The sequence below is a fragment of the Leucopleurus acutus genome (assembly GCF_964270905.1).
Source record: "Leucopleurus acutus genome assembly, chromosome: 8".
In the NCBI taxonomy this organism is placed as follows: domain Eukaryota; kingdom Metazoa; phylum Chordata; class Mammalia; order Artiodactyla; family Delphinidae; genus Leucopleurus; species Leucopleurus acutus.
In genome coordinates, this window is record NC_139151.1 from 95735511 (window position 1) to 95755020 (window position 19510).

General features: G+C 53.9%; 1 protein-coding gene across 2 annotated transcripts in view; it reads left to right on the forward strand.

Annotated features, from left to right (window-relative positions):
- Nucleotides 1-18627, forward strand: part of CREB3L1 (cAMP responsive element binding protein 3 like 1) — a gene marked incomplete at both ends in the record, with an annotated part of 33924 nt that extends 15297 nt beyond the window's left edge. The window contains 11 exons of one of the 2 annotated variants that reach the window (XM_082845786.1): nucleotides 3560-3788; nucleotides 6868-7052; nucleotides 9335-9413; nucleotides 11205-11362; nucleotides 11995-12144; nucleotides 12300-12358; nucleotides 12550-12618; nucleotides 14608-14707; nucleotides 15635-15761; nucleotides 18139-18406; nucleotides 18591-18627. In XM_082845786.1, the coding sequence (XP_082701912.1) occupies nucleotides 3560-3788; nucleotides 6868-7052; nucleotides 9335-9413; nucleotides 11205-11362; nucleotides 11995-12144; nucleotides 12300-12358; nucleotides 12550-12618; nucleotides 14608-14707; nucleotides 15635-15761; nucleotides 18139-18406; nucleotides 18591-18627 (1461 nt within the window). The remainder of the gene's footprint in view (nucleotides 1-3559; nucleotides 3789-6867; nucleotides 7053-9334; nucleotides 9414-11204; nucleotides 11363-11994; nucleotides 12145-12299; nucleotides 12359-12549; nucleotides 12619-14607; nucleotides 14708-15634; nucleotides 15762-18138; nucleotides 18407-18590) is intronic. The other variant, XM_082845787.1, reaches the window with a different exon arrangement.
- Nucleotides 18628-19510: the final 883 nt, after the last annotated feature.

Sequence of the window (19510 nt, forward strand, 5' to 3'; positions counted from 1 at the left end):
TGGTTTTGGGGGGGTGGGAGAAGGGACAAGGGGCCTTGCTCAAGCTGAGGAGGCCTGAGATCTCCAGAGGGGGCTTTCCAGGGCTGGGGGGAGGGTGGGTACAGAGGAAGAAGAGAGGACAGGAAGGAGAAGTTGCTCCACATTCCTGTGCAGCCCCAGAGCTGCGGATAACCTCTCCCTCAGCATCACCAATTCACTGTGTGACCCTGGTAGGTCCCTCTCTGGACTTCAGTTTCCTCATTAGCAAGTGGGGAGAGGGGGTGTGGACCATGGGCTTTCTCAGGTCCCTTCTGCGTCTAAATTGATGGTATAAACCAGCCATAACTGGGCTGCTCTGAGGGGCCAGACACCAGATAGAAATAGGGCTCAAAGCTCTCTAAAGGGAGGCCCTCTGGCACGCTCGCATGAGCAGGAGGTGGGCCTGGGGATGATGGGACATCCCACCGTTGCCCCCAGAGGTCCACCCAGCACACAGGGAAGCCCTGAGCAAGGAGGACTGGGTTCTCTGAGTGTCCCCCACCCCCAATCCGCCTGCCCCTTGGCCGCCCTCCCCTTCCACTTGGCTCCCACCCTCTGGAAGCTCTGTCCTGCTGGGCCTTTGCTGCTGTCTCCAGCAGGTGGGGTGGGACTGCTCACAAAGCAGGGACCAACTGATCTCCCTCAGCAGGTGCCTGCGGGCACCCCAAAAGGGGTCTCTGAGACGGACCTGGCTCATCTGCCTGGAATCCTTTAGGGACCCCGGCCCAGACTGGAGGAAGCTTCTCTCCTCTCCCAGGCCCGGGGAAAGGGCTTGGCAAACCCTTATCGCCTGAGAAGCAGCTGCCGCAGAAATACCTTAGCAGCTGACTCACTAGGCTCTTCACAACCCCCTCCCACTGGGCCTCACACCAGGCCTTTCAGAGACCCTGAGAGAGAGAGGGAGAGAGACAGAGAGACAGAGGGAGAGAGAGGGCGCCCCCAGGTGGGCTGACCCAGACTCTGCTGAGGGTGTAGCTAGCACAGTCCAGACTGTGGCTGGCTAGGTGGCTGGGGGGCATTGCACACTGTAAATGGCCTTTGGCTGAGATCACAGTCTTGGAGACTTGTTCAGCCTCTGACTTCCTGGTACTGCCTCACCCCAGGCACTGATGTGACGAATGACATACTGATGGCATTGCCCTCTGGGGTACAAGGCGCTGTCCCTCCACCAATAGCTGTTGAGTGTGTATCCTGGGCCAGGGGATGGGACCCAGCAGGTAAACAAGTCCAGACCCTACTACCTCAGGGAGTTCACAGTCTGACAGGCAGGCAATTCCCGATGAGGGGAACGTCTGCTGCCATTGGGGGAGGACTGCAGTGTGACTGTGGTTGTGGATGCTTCCCTGCTTTCCTTGGCTCCCTGAGCCTCAGTTTCGCTACCTGTCAAATATAGATATGCAACTTCCTTGTCTCCTTGGGTAATTGTAAGGATTAGATAAGACAATGTGTATGAAAGCACTTCAGAAAGTTAAAACCACAAGAAAAGTGTAGGATAGGGATGGTAAGTTCTGACAAGCTGGGGAGAGGAGAGAGTACTTAAGACGATGGGTTTCTGAACTCATTTTATCATGGATTCTCTGATCCATGCTTTGTTGGGGGGAGGACCAAGCCACCTCCCTGCATTGGCTCCAGGCTCCATTCACCTCAGGCCCAGAGTTAGGCTTTTGATAATAACAATGGCTAACAGTTATTGAGCACTCACTGCATTCTAGGCCCTGTTCTCAGTGTTACATGTGTTTGCTGTACAGATATATACGTATGTTATTTGTATACATGTGTTATATGTATTTCCTCATTTTATCCTCATAATCCTATGAGGGTAGCGTTGAGCACCTAACAAATATTTGATCCTCATTGCAACACTGTGAGGTAGGAACTATTATTTCCCCCTTACAGATGAGGAAACTGAGACCCAGAGAAGTGAAGTAAACTTAGCAAGGAGTGAGCTAGGAGTCAAAAGCAAGCTTATCTGCAGAGCTTGGGCTCATCCCCTGCCCCCCACACACAGATGCTCATGTGGCTCTGAATCTTATTCTCAGACAGAGGGCTTTTCTGCTCATCCCTTCCAGACTAGGACAGGCTCCAAATATTCCAGGCCAGAAAGCCAACAACTCCGGACTCCAGAAGTCAGTCCTTACCCACTCTCCAGGTGGGACCCCAGGGCCAGAAGCAAAGCCCCAGCAAATTCATTCAGTCAGTAAAAAGGAAGGGAGCTCCCCTGGCGGTTCAGTGGTTAAGACTCTGTACTTCCACTGCAGGGGGCGCAGGTTCAATCCCTGATCAGGGAACTAAGATCCCACATGCTGTGTGGCGCGGCCAGAAAAAAAAAAGAATGAACAACATTTCCTTACATATTTATAATTCTTTAGAGAGAAAAAACAAGCACCTCCTATGTGCCAGCCACTGGATGCTTTACTAATAAGAGGTTTGTTGAGTAGCTACTATGTACCAGGGACTATTCTAAGTGCTTGACATGCATTAACTTGTTTAATCTTCACAATAACCCTAGCAGATAGGAACTATTATCATCCCCACTGTACAAAGGAGGAAATGAAACATAGAGACATTAATCAACTTTCCCAGGATCGTGGAGACCAATATTTTTCAGACTATTTTGTTTCTGAGAAATATATTTGACATCCTTCCCAAGAACACACACACACACACACACACACACACACACACACACACACAAAACTGAGATTAAAAAAATCTACCAAGTATTTAACTTCCCTATGTGCACTCTGATATTTTTCTACTCTATTTTGTTCTGTTTTCTTTTTTCTTAAATTCTGGTCGTGACCTACTAAATTGATTTCACAACCCATTAATGAGTCACCACCCACAGTTTGAACGGCACTGAGTCATAGCTAGGAGCATCAGGGCCAGGATTCAAATCCAAATGATATGGCTCTGGAGCCTAATCTCTTGGTATAAAGAATGGCTGGGAAAAGGGAGACACTGGAGGCATGTGGACAAATGGGGACTGTACTAATGAGGGGGGCAGAGTCCTCAATAATCTCACCACCTTGCATTCCAGCAAAAGAGAATACAAAAGTCACTGATATTGCCTTTGGAATGCAAACTTGCTGGCATAGATACACTTAATCTTTAGTACTTAGTCCTTCCGTGAAGGAAGTAGGGTGGACTGAGAAACAGACTTGGGCAATCTAAGTGATTTGACCAAGGTCACAGAGCCAGCACTAAAGCCCTGCGTCCTATCACCTGGATTCTTTCACACCATCCAGGACTCACCCTTGAGGATACTGACAGAGAGGCTAGAGACGGTGGTGGAGGTGGTGGTGGCAGTAATGTGATGACGGGGTGACAGTAGTGATAGAAATGATAATAGTTGGTATGATGATGTGGGCTGGGGAGAAGTTGGTGTTGGTGGTGGTGGTATTAATGATGGAGGGAAGAGTAATGGGGAGGTTATGGGGACAGTGGTGGTGGTGGCAGGGCTGGTGGCACCACCAGAGCAGCTTCTGCATCCCCTTTCCAGGGTGAGCTGACTCCCTCCTCTCCCCTCCCCCTTTGCTAGCACTTCCCTGAGCACCTGGACCACTTTGCAGAGAACATGGAGGACTTCTCCAACGACCTGTTCAGCAGTTTCTTTGATGACCCCGTGCTGGACGAGAAGAGCCCTCTACTGGACATGGAACTGGACTCCCCCACGCCGGGCATCCAGGCTGAGCACAGCTACTCCCTGAGCGGTGACTCGGCACCTCAGAGCCCCATTGTGCCCATCAAGATGGAGGATACCACCCAAGGTAAGAAGCGGTGGCGGGGCCCAGGGTACCAGACCCGAGGAGGGACACCAGACCCAGAGGAGGGACACCAGACCCAGAGGAAGGACACCAGACCTGAGGATCTCCCACAAAAGCCTCTCAGAGGAGCCCCCCGCCTTTTTGTTCTTCCGCAAGTCAGACCCAGAAGGGCATTTCTCAAGAGGGTCTTTGGCTGACTTAGGTCAGTGATGTGCAAAGGGTGGGTCCCAGACCAGGGGCAGCACCTGGGAACTTGTTAGAAATGCAGATTTTCAGGTCCCACCCAGACCTGCTGGATCAGAAACGCTGTGGGGAGGATCCAGCCTTCCAGGTGATTCTGATGCATGCTTAGGTCTGGGAACCAGCCTTAGAGGGAACAGCTGGGGGGGAGGGGAGGATTAAACAATAAATGTGGACAAGTCACCAAGACTCTAGAAACTTACCACCTCCTCACACTGTGATGTCCTCTGAGATGTTACCTGGGCGAAACACCTGCACCCTATTTTTTTTTTTTTTTTTTTTGCCACATCACACGGATCTCAGGATCTCAGTTCCCCGACCAGGGATCGAACCCGGGCCCCGGCAGTGAAAGCCCGGAATCCTAACCACTAGGCCACCAGGGAACTCCCCTGCACCCTACTTTTATTGCCAAAGGTAGGGTTCTCTAAAGCTCTCCTCTCCCCCACCTCCCTCCCTTTTAAGCAAAGTGCCCTTTGAGTTTTTCCTCTCAGGTGATCAACATTTGAGAACTCCAGACTGTGCCCCACCTAGAAATGGTCTCTTTGGGCTCCATCATATTTGGACATATGTCTTAGCCTTGATAAGCCTCAGTTTCTTCATCTACAAATGGGAAGAACAATAAACATTTCTATAGCACTCTCCAGTTCACAAAGTACCTTCGTGTTATTATCTCATTTGTCTCTCACAACTCACAGGTGAGGTCAGAATCACTTTTATCATACTCCCCATTTGTCTGATAAGGAAAATGAGACTTCGGGAAAGCTGAGTTATTTAGGTTACGCACACAGTAAACTCAGAGCAGGGACTTGGGAGCAAGCAGGCCCCCGGATTCTAAACCTCACACCCATGCCACCCACCACACTTGCTGGCATTAAGGGGCGCTAAAGGATACTGGCTTTGGTGTGCATCCCGGCGCCTCAACCGGCTGCTGTGTGATCTTTAACAAGTTGCTTAACCTCTCTGGACCTCGGTTTCCTCAATTACAAAATGAAGACACTAGGTATCTTGAGAATTCTGGCCAGGATTAAAAATATATATATGAAAAGTACCCAGCTCAGTCAGTGCCCAGCACATTTCATATGTGTGTGTGTGTGTGTATGTGTGTGTATATATATATATAAATTAGTGACTATTTCCTTATGTGTATAAAAGTCCTATTAAAACTATCGTGTCTAGAACCATGAACAGGGCTCTTATTCCTCTTTCCCTTTGGAGGACAATGGTCTTGAGTGAGTATTTTTATCTTCTCAACTATTAAATGGGCAGAAGAGCAGTGCCCGCCGCCAGGGTTGGTGGGAGGAATACACAAATTCATATGCAGCAAGAGCTTAGAATTAGACTCAGTGCAAGAAGTGTGAGCTGCCTCTGAGGGTCTTTGCGATTCCCCAGGGGCAGAGACGGGACTTTGTACCCGGCCCCCATCCAGCCGCTTGAGGGCAGGAACACCTTCTGGGACTTTAAGTGGCTCCAGGGCTCGTGGCTGTGGAGGTCTCAACTTCCCTGTGTGCCCTGACCTCAGCCCAGCCTCTGGAGGTCACCTCGATGGGGTGTCAGGCCCCAGCCTGGGGAAGGGTAGCATGTGGGGTGGACAGCCTCCCAGCCCGGCAATTCTTCACCACCCCAAGTCTATTTTTAGAGCAGTTTGTCTGTGGGTCCTTTGCAGGGGGCAGCTTCCCGGAGGCCGGCGGGCTGGCCCTGTAATTTGGGAAGATTGTGGGTGTTCTTGGAGCCCAGGGGCAGCCTGCAGCCCAGAACTGAGGCCCTCAGCCTCCCAGCAGGGTGGGGCCTAGCTTCTGAGGTGGGATCAGGCAGCTGCTGCCCCCTCTCCCCACCCACAGTGGGTTCCAAAGGCTAGAGTCCCCTCTAGCCCACCCATGCTGGCTCCTCAGACCTCTGCCTCACCAGAGCCAAGTGCTGGGGCCAACAGGGGCAGGGCTGACTCCAAGTGGCACCCATCAGGAAAAGGCGGGATGCCCAGCAGCCCTGTGACCCAGGTGAGGCCAGGAGGCCCACGAGGTGGAAACTGCCCTGGGAAACCTGAGCATCAGCCCTCACTCCCCACATGCCCCTCCAGGCACCAGGTCCTGTGGATTCTTCCTTCTAAATTTGTCTCCAGTATGTTCCTTCCTCTCCATCCCCACTGCCACTGCCTTAGCATGTGCATCACCTTCTCTCGCTGGACAATTTCAACATCCTCCTGCGGGTCTCCCTGCCTCCCTCTGCCGGGCCAGTCTGCACACACAGGCAGAATGATCTTTTTTAACATTACAAATCTGAGCATGCTTAAAACTCTTCAGTGCCTCCCCGTTACCTTTAGGACAAAGTCGCAGCTCCAAGGCCATGCCATCCCCGCTGGCCTCTCTGACCCCATCTTCTCCTTCCCTTTGCGTTCTAACTGCACTAAACTGCTCGTGACTCTCACCAGATGCCCAGCACCTAGCACGGTGCTCAGCAGATGTTTACTGAATAACAATAATTGTATTCACAATAGCTGCCATTTATTGAACATTTACTTCTTGTCAGGTACTTTTACAGATGAGGAAGCTAAGGCTCAGAGATGTTAAGCAACTTACCTAAAGTCACACAGCCAGTCAGGAGGGGTCTGTTGTCCAAGCCCACTCTGTAAACTGCTGAATGAAGAAGATGCCCTCACCTCTTCTGACCCCAGCCCACTCCGCCCTCCTACCTCACAAGCGCCGCCCCCTGCCCTTTTCCGCCTGTCTCCCGGTATACCCTAGCATCTCTCCACAGTCCTGTCCAGAGCAGCTCCAAGAGGCCAGGAGAGGGGCTGAGCCCTCTGCTCTAGGAGTCCCCTGAGCCTGGGTCCTGCCCCTTTCCCTAGATATGGAACACGGAGCGTGGGTGCTGGGACACAAACTGTGCTCGGTCATGGTGAAGCAGGAGCAGAGCCCGGAGCTGCCCATGGACCCCCTGGCTGCCTCCTCAGCCATGGCTGCCGCTGCTGCCATGGCCACCACCCCGCTGCTGGGCCTCAGCCCCCTGACCAGGCTGCCCATCCCCCACCAGGTGAGCCTGGGGACTGTTAGTAGGGGCTGAGGGAGGGAGGAGGGATGATGGGTCTCTGTGGGAAGAGCAATCCAAAGCCCTGTGCACACAGGGTCTCTGTGAACAGGGAGCAATGTGACCCTCAGGACTGAGAGTCGGAAATCCCAGACCAGACCCCTGCCCATCCCTTGAGCCATCCCTTCACCATCCTAGAACGGGCTCAAACCACAGCACCCTCGGAATAAGCTGGGGCCCTCACTGTGTGCCGAAGAAAAATGACAGGGACCCAGGCAGGGCTGGGCATCAGGGGCCCAGTCCAGGGTCTCAGGGAAGGAGACAGCCCAGGCCACTTAATTTTCTCAAAGTGTCTGGATTTTTAAAAAGGAAGAAACACCTAAATGGAAATATAAAAATTATGCCATATTTCAATTGTTCATATTCACGAGATGAGTATTTTTAACCCACACCCTCATGCCAGCCCTCACCCCCGTGAATGTATAGATAAGAGAAGTTGGCTGTAAATCCAAAGTTGGCATCCCAGGCCCCTGGCTCCTGGGAGACGCCCTGCCTGGGCTCCAGCTCTGCTCTCACTTGTGCTCTGGGCATGTTGCCTTCCCTGTTTTTTCCTCAGCTTCCTTCTCTGTAAAATGGGAGCATGAACTACTGCTAAGGGGGTCCTACCCCTGAGTCTACAGCATGAGGGTTACCTTGAAATCCCTAGAGTCAAGGTTTGGCTGGCACTGCCCCCTGCTGGCCACGCAGCTCACCTGATCAAAATGTACGGGACCAAAAGTGAGAAAGGTCAGCCCCTCCTACTCCACCAGGACCTGAGGATTCAGGGCTGGCTGCAAACGGGGAGGAGCTTTGCGGACCACCTCTAGGACTGGCTCTGCGACTCCTCAGCCCTCGCCATAGCAGGAAGGGAAGGCATGACGGCAGCGGCAGCCAGGGTCTTGGAAGCTGTGCGCATGCCTCAGAGAAGGAAACTGAGGTGGAAGGGGTTAAGCAGCTTGCCCCACATTGCACAGTCAGAAGCAATGGAGCTGCATTCCAAACTCAGCCACCAGACCCCAGAGCCCACACTTTCCACTCTAGTGAGGCCGAGACCCCCTGGTGGAAGGCACAGGAACCAGGAGTTGGTATGACAATGATGAGCGTGGGACCCACATGAGAGCTGTCACCCTACTGCATCGCAGTCCCTTCATCTGTCACTTGAGGCCTGAGCTGGGATGTAGACCAGGGAATCTCCAAGGTCCCTGCCAGCCTTAACCTCCTGGGATTCTTACTCACCTGCCTAAATTCGGGATTCTGGGTCCCACCCACGATATCATGACCTCTCTGCTGGCTGCAGACCTGGAGGGGAGAGATGGCCCTGAAATCCAACACCCAACACAGCGCCTTCTCAAAGAGATCACCCCTTGTATGTGTGTTGGTCCTCGTGTGTAGGAAGCCATGCCTGTTGATGTCCTTTCTGGAACAGCAAGTTGGGATGGCATAAAGAAATAGGAATGCATGTTTATTTAAAGCATTAATCTAATTCTATCAGTCCCTTGCTTAAAAACCCATTAGTGGCTCCTCATTGTTTCAAACTTCTTTGTCTGGATTCTACTCACCCCCTCCCCACACCCTCCCCCCAGATCTTCTGGTCTTGTTTCTCACCACTCCACCTCTGACACACACCCCTGCACTCTGGACACCCTTAATACTTGCAGTTTCCAGATCTAAGCTGTGCTCGGTCTGGCCTCTGTGCCTTTGCAGATGCTTTTCCCTCTTCTTGGAATGCCTCTCCCCTCATCTACACACTGCTCCATCCTTTATCTGGAATACTCCTATTTATACATCAGGACTCAAACTTCAGCTGCTCAGGGAGCTTTCCCTGGGCCCCCAGCCAGTTAATGCCTCCTTCGTCTGTGCTGTTGTTACCGCTCATTGAACAACTACAACCTGCCAGACATTACCTCCCGTCCTCATGGCAACCCACATGGGCTCACAGTCAGTGTAGGGTCAGCCTCCACCAGAAAGATGGCCCTGGCCTCAGAGGCCACAGGAGGCCCTCCTTTCTCTGAGCTTAGAGGCTAAACGATGCTACTTGGCCACCATTCTCTTTTCTTAGGTCTACTTGACTTCTCTAAGCACGAGAACTTGCCTCTGCTCCTCTGGAATGTGCCTGGAACCCTGGGCCCAGATACTTCCTTAATGCTGCAGGGCAGACCCCCAGGCCCAGGGAGAGAGGGAGGTCGGATGGCATGGTGGGGATGGGCCCCCCGGGGCAGCTGACGGAGCTGGACCTGTCTCTTCCTCAGGCCCCGGGAGAGATGACTCAGCTGCCAGTGATCAAAGCAGAGCCTCAGGAGGTAAACCAGTTCCTCAAAGTGACACCAGGTAAGTGTGTCCAGAGAGGGACTCTTCCTCTCCGGTCTTGGGCAGACCGCATTCTTTACTCCCTTGGTCCGGCCCTCCCATCTCCCTCGACACCTCCCACCTCTCCCCAGAATATTCTCTCCTCCCCACCCTGCCCATTCTCCATCCCTCCAGTCCCCTTCTTACACAATCTACAGCTGTCATCACTATTATCTACACCTTCTCACCCCTCCCATCATTCATTCATTGAAGTCCACTCTATAGCCATCAGTCCATCCATCCATCTACTTATTTATCCATCTATCTGTCCATCCATCCATCTATCCATTTATCCATCCATCCAACTAGAGTTCACTGGACATCTCCTAGTCCCAGGAGCTGGGGAAGCAGAGAGAGAAGACAGTCCCTGTACCCAAGTAGATCACACAGTAGTGTGAGCCACAGACAAACCACCAATTATACAGCAGTGTATGGATTAAAGATGGCAGAACCCAGGAAGCCTTGAAAGCACATCCCCAGACCTGACAGGGGAGAAGAGAACAGAGGAAGCTTCTTGGATTGACCAGAAAGAGAAAGGGCTAACTGAATCTTCCCAATCCCACCTCATTAATTCATCAAACATTGATTAAGCATCTACTGTGCTTATTCAGGCCCTGGACTAAGTACCACAAGGTTTAGAAAGATGAATAAGGCCCAAGTTTCACCCTCCATTTGGTCCCAGCCTCTGAGAGAAGATACAGAATTAACAGGAGGTAGAAAGGGACCAGTGTGAAAACACCTTACATTGTAGAGTGCCCTTCAATTCATAAAGCGTGTTCCCATACATTAGCCCATTGCATCCTCCTGGCTCCGTGCAAGGAGTCCTTTCAGCCCCATTCAGCAGGGAAGCGAGGCTGGGAGAGGTTAAGTAAACATAACTATAGGTCACACAGTGGTGGGGTGCCACAGTCAAAACTTGAACTCAGGCCTCTCTGAGTCCAAGTTCAGTGGTCTTTACAGTCTGGCATCCGTAATAGGCAATGAGAGCCAAAGAAGGGAGAGGCGACGCCTGCAGGAGGCAGTCATGGGTCGAGCCCGGAAGGATGCCATGCTTCCTCCTGCCAGCCTCAGCCCGGCTCTGCGGTGCAGTCAGCTCCAGGTTCCCGCACCTGGACTTAAATCTGGGCATTCTGTGCGGGCCTGGGAGCTCTCCCTGCAGCAAGGCTCTTGGTCCTCTTGGCTGTGCCCAGGCCTCTTCCTGACCACCTGCAGGGCGTCAATCTTCCTGATGCTGTGGCCTCAGAGAGGCAGCACAGAAGGCATGCTGGGGAGAGCAGTGCTCCTGGTGGGTCTGCTGAAAGCCCAGTGCCTGCTGTCCTGTTACCCTGAGGTTGAAAATGGACACCCTGGGGTTTTGCAGTGGAAAGAAAGGGACAGAGGCTGCGGCTTGCCCAGCCTGATCCCCATGGGTCTTGCTATGGGCAGATTCCAGTCACCTCCTGGAGGCTCAAAGATCCTGAGCCCTGTGAAGTCAGGGGTAGGGGAGGGACCCCAAGAATCCAGCCTCTGTGATATCCCCACCAAGAACCAGGCTTAAAGGAGCCAGGCTTCTGCGGAGTCAGAGATGGGGTGGCACCCAGGAATTGTCTTCTGGGACATCAGCTCGTCTTTCTGACATGGCAGAGGGGCTTCCGATGTTATAGCGGTCAAGGCCCCGGCAGCCAGTCCCACAGTCATTCCGGGCTGGCTTAGGCCCGTGCTATGCTGAACTCTGACTGTGCGACCAGAGCTGGGGTGCCACCCTGCTAACCTGGCTTCTCCTGCTCTCCCCAGAGGACCTGGTGCAGATGCCTCCGACGCCCCCCAGCAGCCATGGCAGCGACAGTGACGGCTCCCAGAGTCCCCGCTCTCTGCCCCCCTCCAGCCCCATCCGGCCCATGGCCCGCTCCTCCACAGCCATCTCCACCTCCCCGCTCCTCACTGCCCCTCACGTAAGCAGCTGGGGGGTGGATTGACCCTAGAGTCGAGGAACTGAGTGCCTGATCCCCACCCCCATCAGAATTCAGAGAGGTGCCTGCCCGGCAGATGGGAGTGACAGTCTTTTAATCGTGCCTTGGGGTAGATAGGAAACAGGTAGAGAGTCCAAGAGGCCTGCCGAACCCACGCTATTGCAGAGCCAGGACTAGAACTTGACATTCCTCACCTTCAGGGGGACGGCCCAGGCTGCCCCCAAAGGGCACTGTTTGGAGAACAATGTTCAGGAGGCCCAGAATCCACTGGGATGGGTGTGGAACCTCCCAAGAGGTGGTGGGTGTCTGAGGTGGGTGCTGTTTAGGGGGCCCTGGACAAGTGAGCTTTGAAGCTGTGGGTTCCAGGATGGGATCTCGGGACCACCCCACCCCCAGCAATATACGGAGGGCCAAACATGCCAGGCTCCCAGCAACGTCCTGAGCACTTGATACATGTTATTGGATTTAATTCAGATCTGCCCCTTTTTCAGATGAGGAGACCAAGGCTCAGTGAGTTGAGTGCCTTGCCCAGGTCACGCGAAGAGTAAATGGCAGAGCTGGAATTTGAATGCAGGGCTGTCTGGTTCCTAACTATCGTGTCCCCCTTCCCACAGAAATTACAGGGGACGTCGGGGCCACTGCTCCTGACGGAGGAGGAAAAGCGCACCCTGATTGCTGAGGGCTACCCCATCCCCACGAAACTCCCCCTCACCAAAGCTGAGGAGAAGGCCTTAAAGAGGGTCCGGAGGAAAATCAAGAACAAGGTAAAGCGTGAGCCAGGCCCTGCCCCTGCCCTGGGGCTTCCCTGGTTCGGGGGGGGAGGGCTCTGCTCCCCTGGTGATGCCAGCCCTGAAGTTGGGGAGCCCCAGGAAGCAGATATGTGCTGTGGTAACTCCCGCTTGGGGGCTTCCCCCTCTAGATCTCGGCCCAGGAGAGCCGCCGTAAGAAGAAGGAGTACGTGGAGTGTCTAGAAAAGAAGTAAGAGGTCTTGGGCAGGTGGGCGGCTTGGGTGACCTGGGCCCCACTCCCCAGCCTGGCCTGCTCACCCCAGCCCTCTCTCACAGGGGCGGGGGGGGGGCACGGGGACTAGGATGCTGGTGGGCAGGGCTACGGGGGCAGCAGTGAGTCTGGGGGCTGCCCCCGAGCCTGTGCCTGCTTGGCCCCCGCAGGGTGGAGACCTTTACATCCGAGAACAACGAACTGTGGAAGAAGGTGGAGACCCTGGAGAATGCCAACAGGTGGGTGGTTCCACCTGCGTCCCCTGGCCCCTGCCCTCCTGCAGCCAGTGCCTGGCTATGGCATAGCTCTGGGAGGAGGAGAGAGGAGAGGTCACTGAGTGCAGAACCCCAGAAACAGGGACTCTGCAGCCTGGGACCCTCAGTTTCCCATCTAGATACCAGACAGGGCTGGTAAGGTGCTTAAAAGTGATGATACAGACCAGCACAGCAGCAGCCCCCGGGAACTTGTTAGAAATGCTTATTCTCAGGCCTCATGCCAGGCCTATTGAATAGGAACTCCAGGGGGAGGGTTCAATGATCTGTGTTTTAATAAACCCTCCAGGTAATTCTGATGCACCCTAAAGTTAGAACCTACCGGTGTACATGCTTGCCACCCAAAGCGAGTTTCTCAGACCAGCAGCATTAACATCACGTGGGGGCTTGTTAGAAATGCAGAATTTCAGGGGACATCCCTGGTGGTCCAGTGGTTAAGATTTCGCCTCCCAATGTAGGGGGTGTGGGTTCGATCTCTGTTCGAGGAGCTAAGATCCCACATGCCTCGCGGCCAAAAAACCAAAACATAAAACAGAAGCAATATTGTAACAAATTCAATAAAGACTTTAAAAATGGTCCACGTCAAAAAAAACCTTTAAAAAAAAAAGAAAGAAATGCAGAATCTCGGGACTCTCCCCAGACTTACTGAATCAGAATCTGCATTTCAACAATATCCTTGGGTGATTCACGTGCACAATTAAGCTTGAGAAACATTCGTATGGAACCCACATGGGGCCTGGCATGCAGTAGCCACGGAAAGTCACAACTCTGGGTGCCATTTTTGTGACCCTGGAAAAACTGTTACATACACCTCTCTGGGCCCCAGTTTCTCTGTCTAAATGGAGATGATAGAAGCAGTATCTCCCAGGATTCATGCGACGATGCGATGAGACCTAGCAAGTAAAGGGCCGACACTGTCCTTGGCATTTGAGAATGTTCCATTCATGTTAGCTTTTCTTCTTCGTTTTTTCTTGTTATTATTCTGAATTCTTGATAGTGACCAGCCATGAGCCCACAGTAGGTTTGTGAGAGTAATAAGTGTTTGCTGGGAGTAATTAAAATAACAGGCAACAGCTAGTATGTAGCAGGTGCTCAACAGAAGGCTTTTTCCTTCTTTCCTTCCTTCTCCCCCAGCTTCTCCAGCGGGATCCAGCCACTCCCCTGAATGACCTGGAGAATGCCCCCCTGACTCAGGGATGGCGGGCGGGAGCCCTCACCCCTCACCCCCTTCCTCTGGCCCGGATTCCTCCCTAGTCCCAAATAGGCCGAGGCCCTTGGAGCTGTTTCGCCACCTGCTGTACATTCTGGGAACTGCAACCCCACCGACCGGCTGGGTGGAGGAAAGAGAGAATTAAACATTTGTTCACCAAGGGTGGGCTGGGCACCCTCTGTGGGTACCCAGAGGATTCGTCGCCGGGAGGGACCCAGTCCTTGCCCTCAGGGAGCCCATAGTTAGTGAAGGAGACTGACATAGACATTCATAAATAAACGAAGTGTTACAGGTGTTGTGATTAAAGCAAAAACAGCAACAAAATTAACAAAACTGGTAGCTACCACCTCCTGGACACTTGCTCGTCACCGTATACCAGGCAGCTGCCAGATGTGACCTTCGTATCAGCTCAAGGTGCCGTGGATACAAAGGAGGGAGGGTCAATTTAGCTGTGGCTGGTGCAGGGTAAGAAAAAGAAAGGGGCCTCAGCTGAGGTGGTCCAGGCTCGCCTCCAACCCCCCCTTTGGCCAGGAGCGCGTGGTGGGGCACCCCTGAGCCTCCATAGGGTGACCCAGCCACACCACAGAGGAGCCACGTGGGAGGTGACCTTTTCTGTCTTGACTGAAACGGGCACCTGGCGTGGAAGCCATGTCTGGAGGCTGCCCAGCTCCTCCCCGGGAGAACTCCCTGAGGCAGAGATGCCCGCTGGGTCAGAACCTGCCGGGTGACCGCTGTGCCCTCCTCAGGACCCTGCTCCAGCAGCTGCAGAAACTCCAGACTCTGGTCACCAACAAGATCTCCAGGCCTTACAAGATGGCTGCCACCCAGACTGGGACCTGCCTCATGGTAGGTGCTCTTCCCTCACCGCAGGGCCACAGGAGGACAGGTCTTCTCCAGGCTGGCTTTCTACGGGTGGGGGGCGGGCAGAGCTTCAAGGGCCTGGCCATGTCATGGGCGGTGTCACCAGAGTAAACCATCCTAGTACCTGGTGCACTGGCTCCAGCAGACCCCAGCCTCTTTCCCCAAGTCCATGGAACCTTCCAGTACATGACCTTCCCTGACCAGTTCTAACACGGTGTGGATATGTAGTGACTCACGTGAACTCAGCTAGAGGATGGCAGGACGAGTCCCGTGAGGAGGCAGCTTCTGCAGGCCCAGTGGAGTGGAGTGATGGGCCTGGGGGGATGAGGGGAAGTATGGATCTGGTTCTTTCTGGAATGGAGGGTGGGTGCCTAGGCTGTGGCTCAGGCCTCTGTTAGCCCCTCTTCCACATTTCCTGGAGCTGTACAGCCTGTTGCCTCCTGGCTACTCACTCCCCAGGCCCTCCGAGATCCTCAAGCTCTCAGGTGGCAAAGCCCCAGTAGAGGCAGGGGTTAGTTTGGGCTCCGTGACTCTTAACCTCCTCCTGCTGGCCCACCTTCCTGGGAATCCTGCTGGGAATCTGTTGTGAAGATACGTTCCCTTCCCTTGCCCCAATCTCAGCCTCCTCCCACACCTACCCCTTCCTTCCCTTCCTGATTCCTCCACCCCATAGGTGATAACCACATTGGCCAATTCCCCCTCTTTTCTAGCCCTGCCTGGGGCGGCCCCCCTACAATGGGCTGAGATGTCCCGACAGCCTCTACCTTCTCCTCCACCACGTGCAGGAGGTGGTTGGCTCTGGGAGCAGCTTTCCTGGAGAAATATTGAGCCTTTTGCCCCCATTGGCTCGGGGGCAGGGGGAGGATTGGGGTGGCCAGGGTTGCAGCCCCTCCGCTCTCTCTCCACTACCAGGTGGCAGCCTTGTGCTTTGTCCTGGTGCTGGGCTCCCTCGTGCCCTGCCTCCCTGAGTTCTCCTCCGGCTCCCAGACTGTGAAGGAAGACCCCATGGCCACTGACAGCGTCTACACTGCCAGTCAGAGTGAGTGCTCTGAGCCAGGCTGCCTTCCCCCAACGCCAGCCCCAACTTCAGAGCGGAAGCCAGACACAAGAGAGGAGCCAGGTTTGGGGCTGGTGCCGTCTCATTCTACCTCCTCATTTTGCAGATGGGGAAACTGAGGCCCCCAAAGGGTCTATGATGTGTTCAATGTTAGTTATAGAATTAGGACTACAGTGAAAAGCCCCTGATTCCCAGCTCACCCAGGAGTGGCTTGAGGGGGTAGGTTTAGGGAATAACAGGAATGTTTCCACCCTAGCCCCCATGTATTATGGTGCCAGTTGGTAGGGACATCTGCTAAGCACCATCAGTATTTTACAACTGGGATAGGAAATCAGTTTCAGCTCCAGGGACATTTTCCGTAAGATGGTGGTGGCTGCCTGAAGCACTGTGTTAAGAAGGACTCTGAGGCACCACTCAGGATCAACAGGAAGGAGTGCCAGGATCCACTGGTAATGTCTGTCATGGGCAGAGGCGGGGTAGTGGTAGTGTGAGCTCAGATAGCTACCATCCCACAGGGGACTGTGAGGATTGTTAAGAGCATAGAGCTTCAGAGTCAGTCATCTGCCACTCACTAACTGCGTGACCTCAGGCATGTGTGTTCACACTAAATTTCAATTTCTTGATCTTGAAAATGGGAGTTACAAGTTCCACACTTCCTGAGCACATTTGTTGTGAAGACTAAATGACATGGTGCACAAAGGCCGTTAGCACAGTGCCTGGTACACAGCAGGCACCTACTAAATGAACACAATCGCTTCCTTTTTGATGAGCTCACAAGAGGAGAGAAAAGATACAACACACAGTGGCAAGGGGAGAACTGGTATAGGGTGCAGCAAAGAATAGTATGGGTTTCCAGAAGCAGAGGATACTTCAGATAGACCTGTGGAAGAACTTCCAGACAGTCCCTCATCATTTACCAGGAGCGAGTTATCCAGCAGGGCAGGAGGAGGAAGAGGAAACAGATGGGAGGTCAGAGAGAGAGGAGCTGGGGAGGGGTGAGTTTCAAGAAGGAGGGATACTTCAGGGAGAATGAGCTAAGCCTGCAGGGCCTTGAGGGGAGGAAGCGGCGTGGGGAGGGTTAGGGGAAGAGGAAGCAGAGGCGGGGAGTGAAAACCACTCCCTGGACCAGAGCAGCCTGAGAAGGAGAGAACAGGACAGTTAGTTACTAAGGGAGGTGGGTGGCAGGGATGTAAGGTCTTGAGAGCCACGTGTCCATTTTCCCAAGGCCTGAGGGGCCTATGTGTGTTGGGAGGTACAGGCAACCTTGGAGAGGAAGGAATGGAAATGGGGCGGCAGGGGGTGGGGGGGCCTGGGGTTAGGGGGAGAGGGAGGGAGTGTTGATGGTCAGGGCTTCCCTGGTGGCGCAGTGGTTGAGAGTCCGCCTGCCGATGCAGGGGACACGGGTTCGTGCCCCGTTCCGGGAAGATCCCACATGCCGCAGAGCGGCTGGGCCCGTGAGCCATGGCCTGTGAGCCTGCGCCTCCAGAGCCTGTGCTCCACAATGGGAGAGGCCACAACAGTGAAAGGCGCACGTACCGTAAAAAAACCCTCCGAGTGAGCGCAGTGGGTTTCAGGCCCAGTGTCCGCAGGGTGAAGAGGAGATGACCTCTGGAGCAGGCTGGCTTACAGAGCTGGTGCACCGCACAGCTCCAGGGGCTCCACTCACATAGACTGTGAGATCCGGGCCCTGAGAGTGAGAAGGGCAGTGGTGGGTCCTGGAGTCAGGCACACCTGGGTTTGCATCTCACCTTCAGTGCAGACTAGCCTGGGACAGCGTGCCTGCCAACCTGGAGCCTCAATTACCTGTTCTGTGAAATGGAGCTAAAAATATCTCATTCCAAGAGTTTCTGTTAATGATTTGATATAGGTTAAAGGATGCCTGCAATGCCTGGCACACGATAGAGATCCAAAAATTGTGTTTTCTTTTTTTTCATTTCCCTGAAGGGCAGACTAGGGCCTAGAACGGGAAAAAGATTAATTCAAGGTCTCACAGAAAGTGAGTGGTACAGTAGGATCAGAACCCAGGTCTCAGATGCCCCAGCCCAGTACCCTCTGCTTAGGAAGATCTAACTTTCTCTGAGTGCAGTTTCAATCACTCTATTATCTCATTTAAACCTCACATCAACAGGAGGTTAGCCCCCGTATTCCTATTTTACAGATGAGCAAACTGAGGCTCAGAAAGGTGAAAGCAAAGGCATGACTTGCCTGCAGTCACACAGCTCAGAATTGCTAGAGCTGGGATTCAGATCCAGGCCCGTAAGATTCCAGGGCCCAGGTCCTTAAACACCAGGCCCTGAATGTGGCCTGGATGGGGAGGGAGCCTCTTGGCACCGTGGCTCACCATGAGCTCCTTCTCCAGTGCCCTCCCGAAGCCTCCTGTTCTATGATGAGGGACCAGGCTCGTGGGAGGATGGCCGCAGCGCCCTGCTGCCTGTGGAGCCCCCGGATGGCTGGGAGATCAAGCCCGGGGGGCCGGCAGAGCAGCGACCCCAGGACCACCTGCAGCATGACCACCTGGACAGCACCCACGAGACCAGCAAGTACCTGAGTGAGGCCTGGCCCAAGGACGTCGGTGGAAACAGCACCAGTCCTGACTTCTCCCACCCTAAGGAGTGGTTCCACGAGAGGTGGGTGGGTGACCCCTTCCCTTCCTGGGGTCCCAGGCTCCCCCCGCCTTCTGCCTGCCTCTGGTCCCCATGTCCTCAGCCACACCCTCCCAAGGCCCCGTCCCTCCCGTGTCCAGACAGCTTGCAGAGGGGCGAGAGGGTCGTCCCTGGACAGAGTCACCCTTGACTTCTCTTCTCTCTCTAGGGATCTGGGCCCCAACACCACCATCAAACTCTCCTAAGGCCGTGCCAAGACCAAGGACACAGGACGTACCCTCTGGCACTCAGAAGAGGGGTTGTCTTACTCACTAACCCGGATGCGGCTAGTACCCCTGCCCCCTGGGGTCCGTCTTCCCCCCAGCCCACCTTTGCCCCAGATGTTGACTGGGGCCTCTCCTCTCCCCGCACATTTGGACTGTCCCCTTAGGCCAACCACTCTGTTCTCACCACCACTCCACAGCCATCCGTCCTTCTCAGATAAACCACTCACTGGGTTACCTTTCTCATAACGACCAACAGGACCACTGCCTCCCTGCCCCAGCCCCGCCACACACACACACACACACACACACACACACACACACACACACACACACACACACACACACACGTCAACAGACCGACACACACCCCCACCCCTCCCCCCACTGTACAGAGACCAAGAACAGAAATTGTTTGTAAATAATGAACCTTATTTTTTATTATTGCCAATCCCTAAGATATTGTATTTTACAAGTCTCCCTCCGACCTGCACCCCTCCCTTGTTTTATATTTTATGAAGTTAGTGCGGGCTTTGCTGCTCCCTGGCCCAGGAAAGAGGGTCCCCCCCACCCCTCACCTGGCCTCCCCCTGCCGCTGCCCAAGCGCTGGGCCTTTTTAATTGCCAAACTGCTTCACCCAACAGCTCAGCACATGCTTTAAGAAGGCATAAGTAAAAAAAAAAAAAGATGCAGCATCAATTCCTGACTTTGTGCCTTTCTTCATCGTTGGGCTGGGGGCGGGGGGGTGGGACTGAAGGATGAAGGAGTAAGAAGGGTAAGTTTATTTTATATTCTGACCGGAGGTGATTGGGGGTGAGGGGTTTGAGAAAGCGTTTACGTTGAGTTCCCTCTTCCAGCCAGGTGA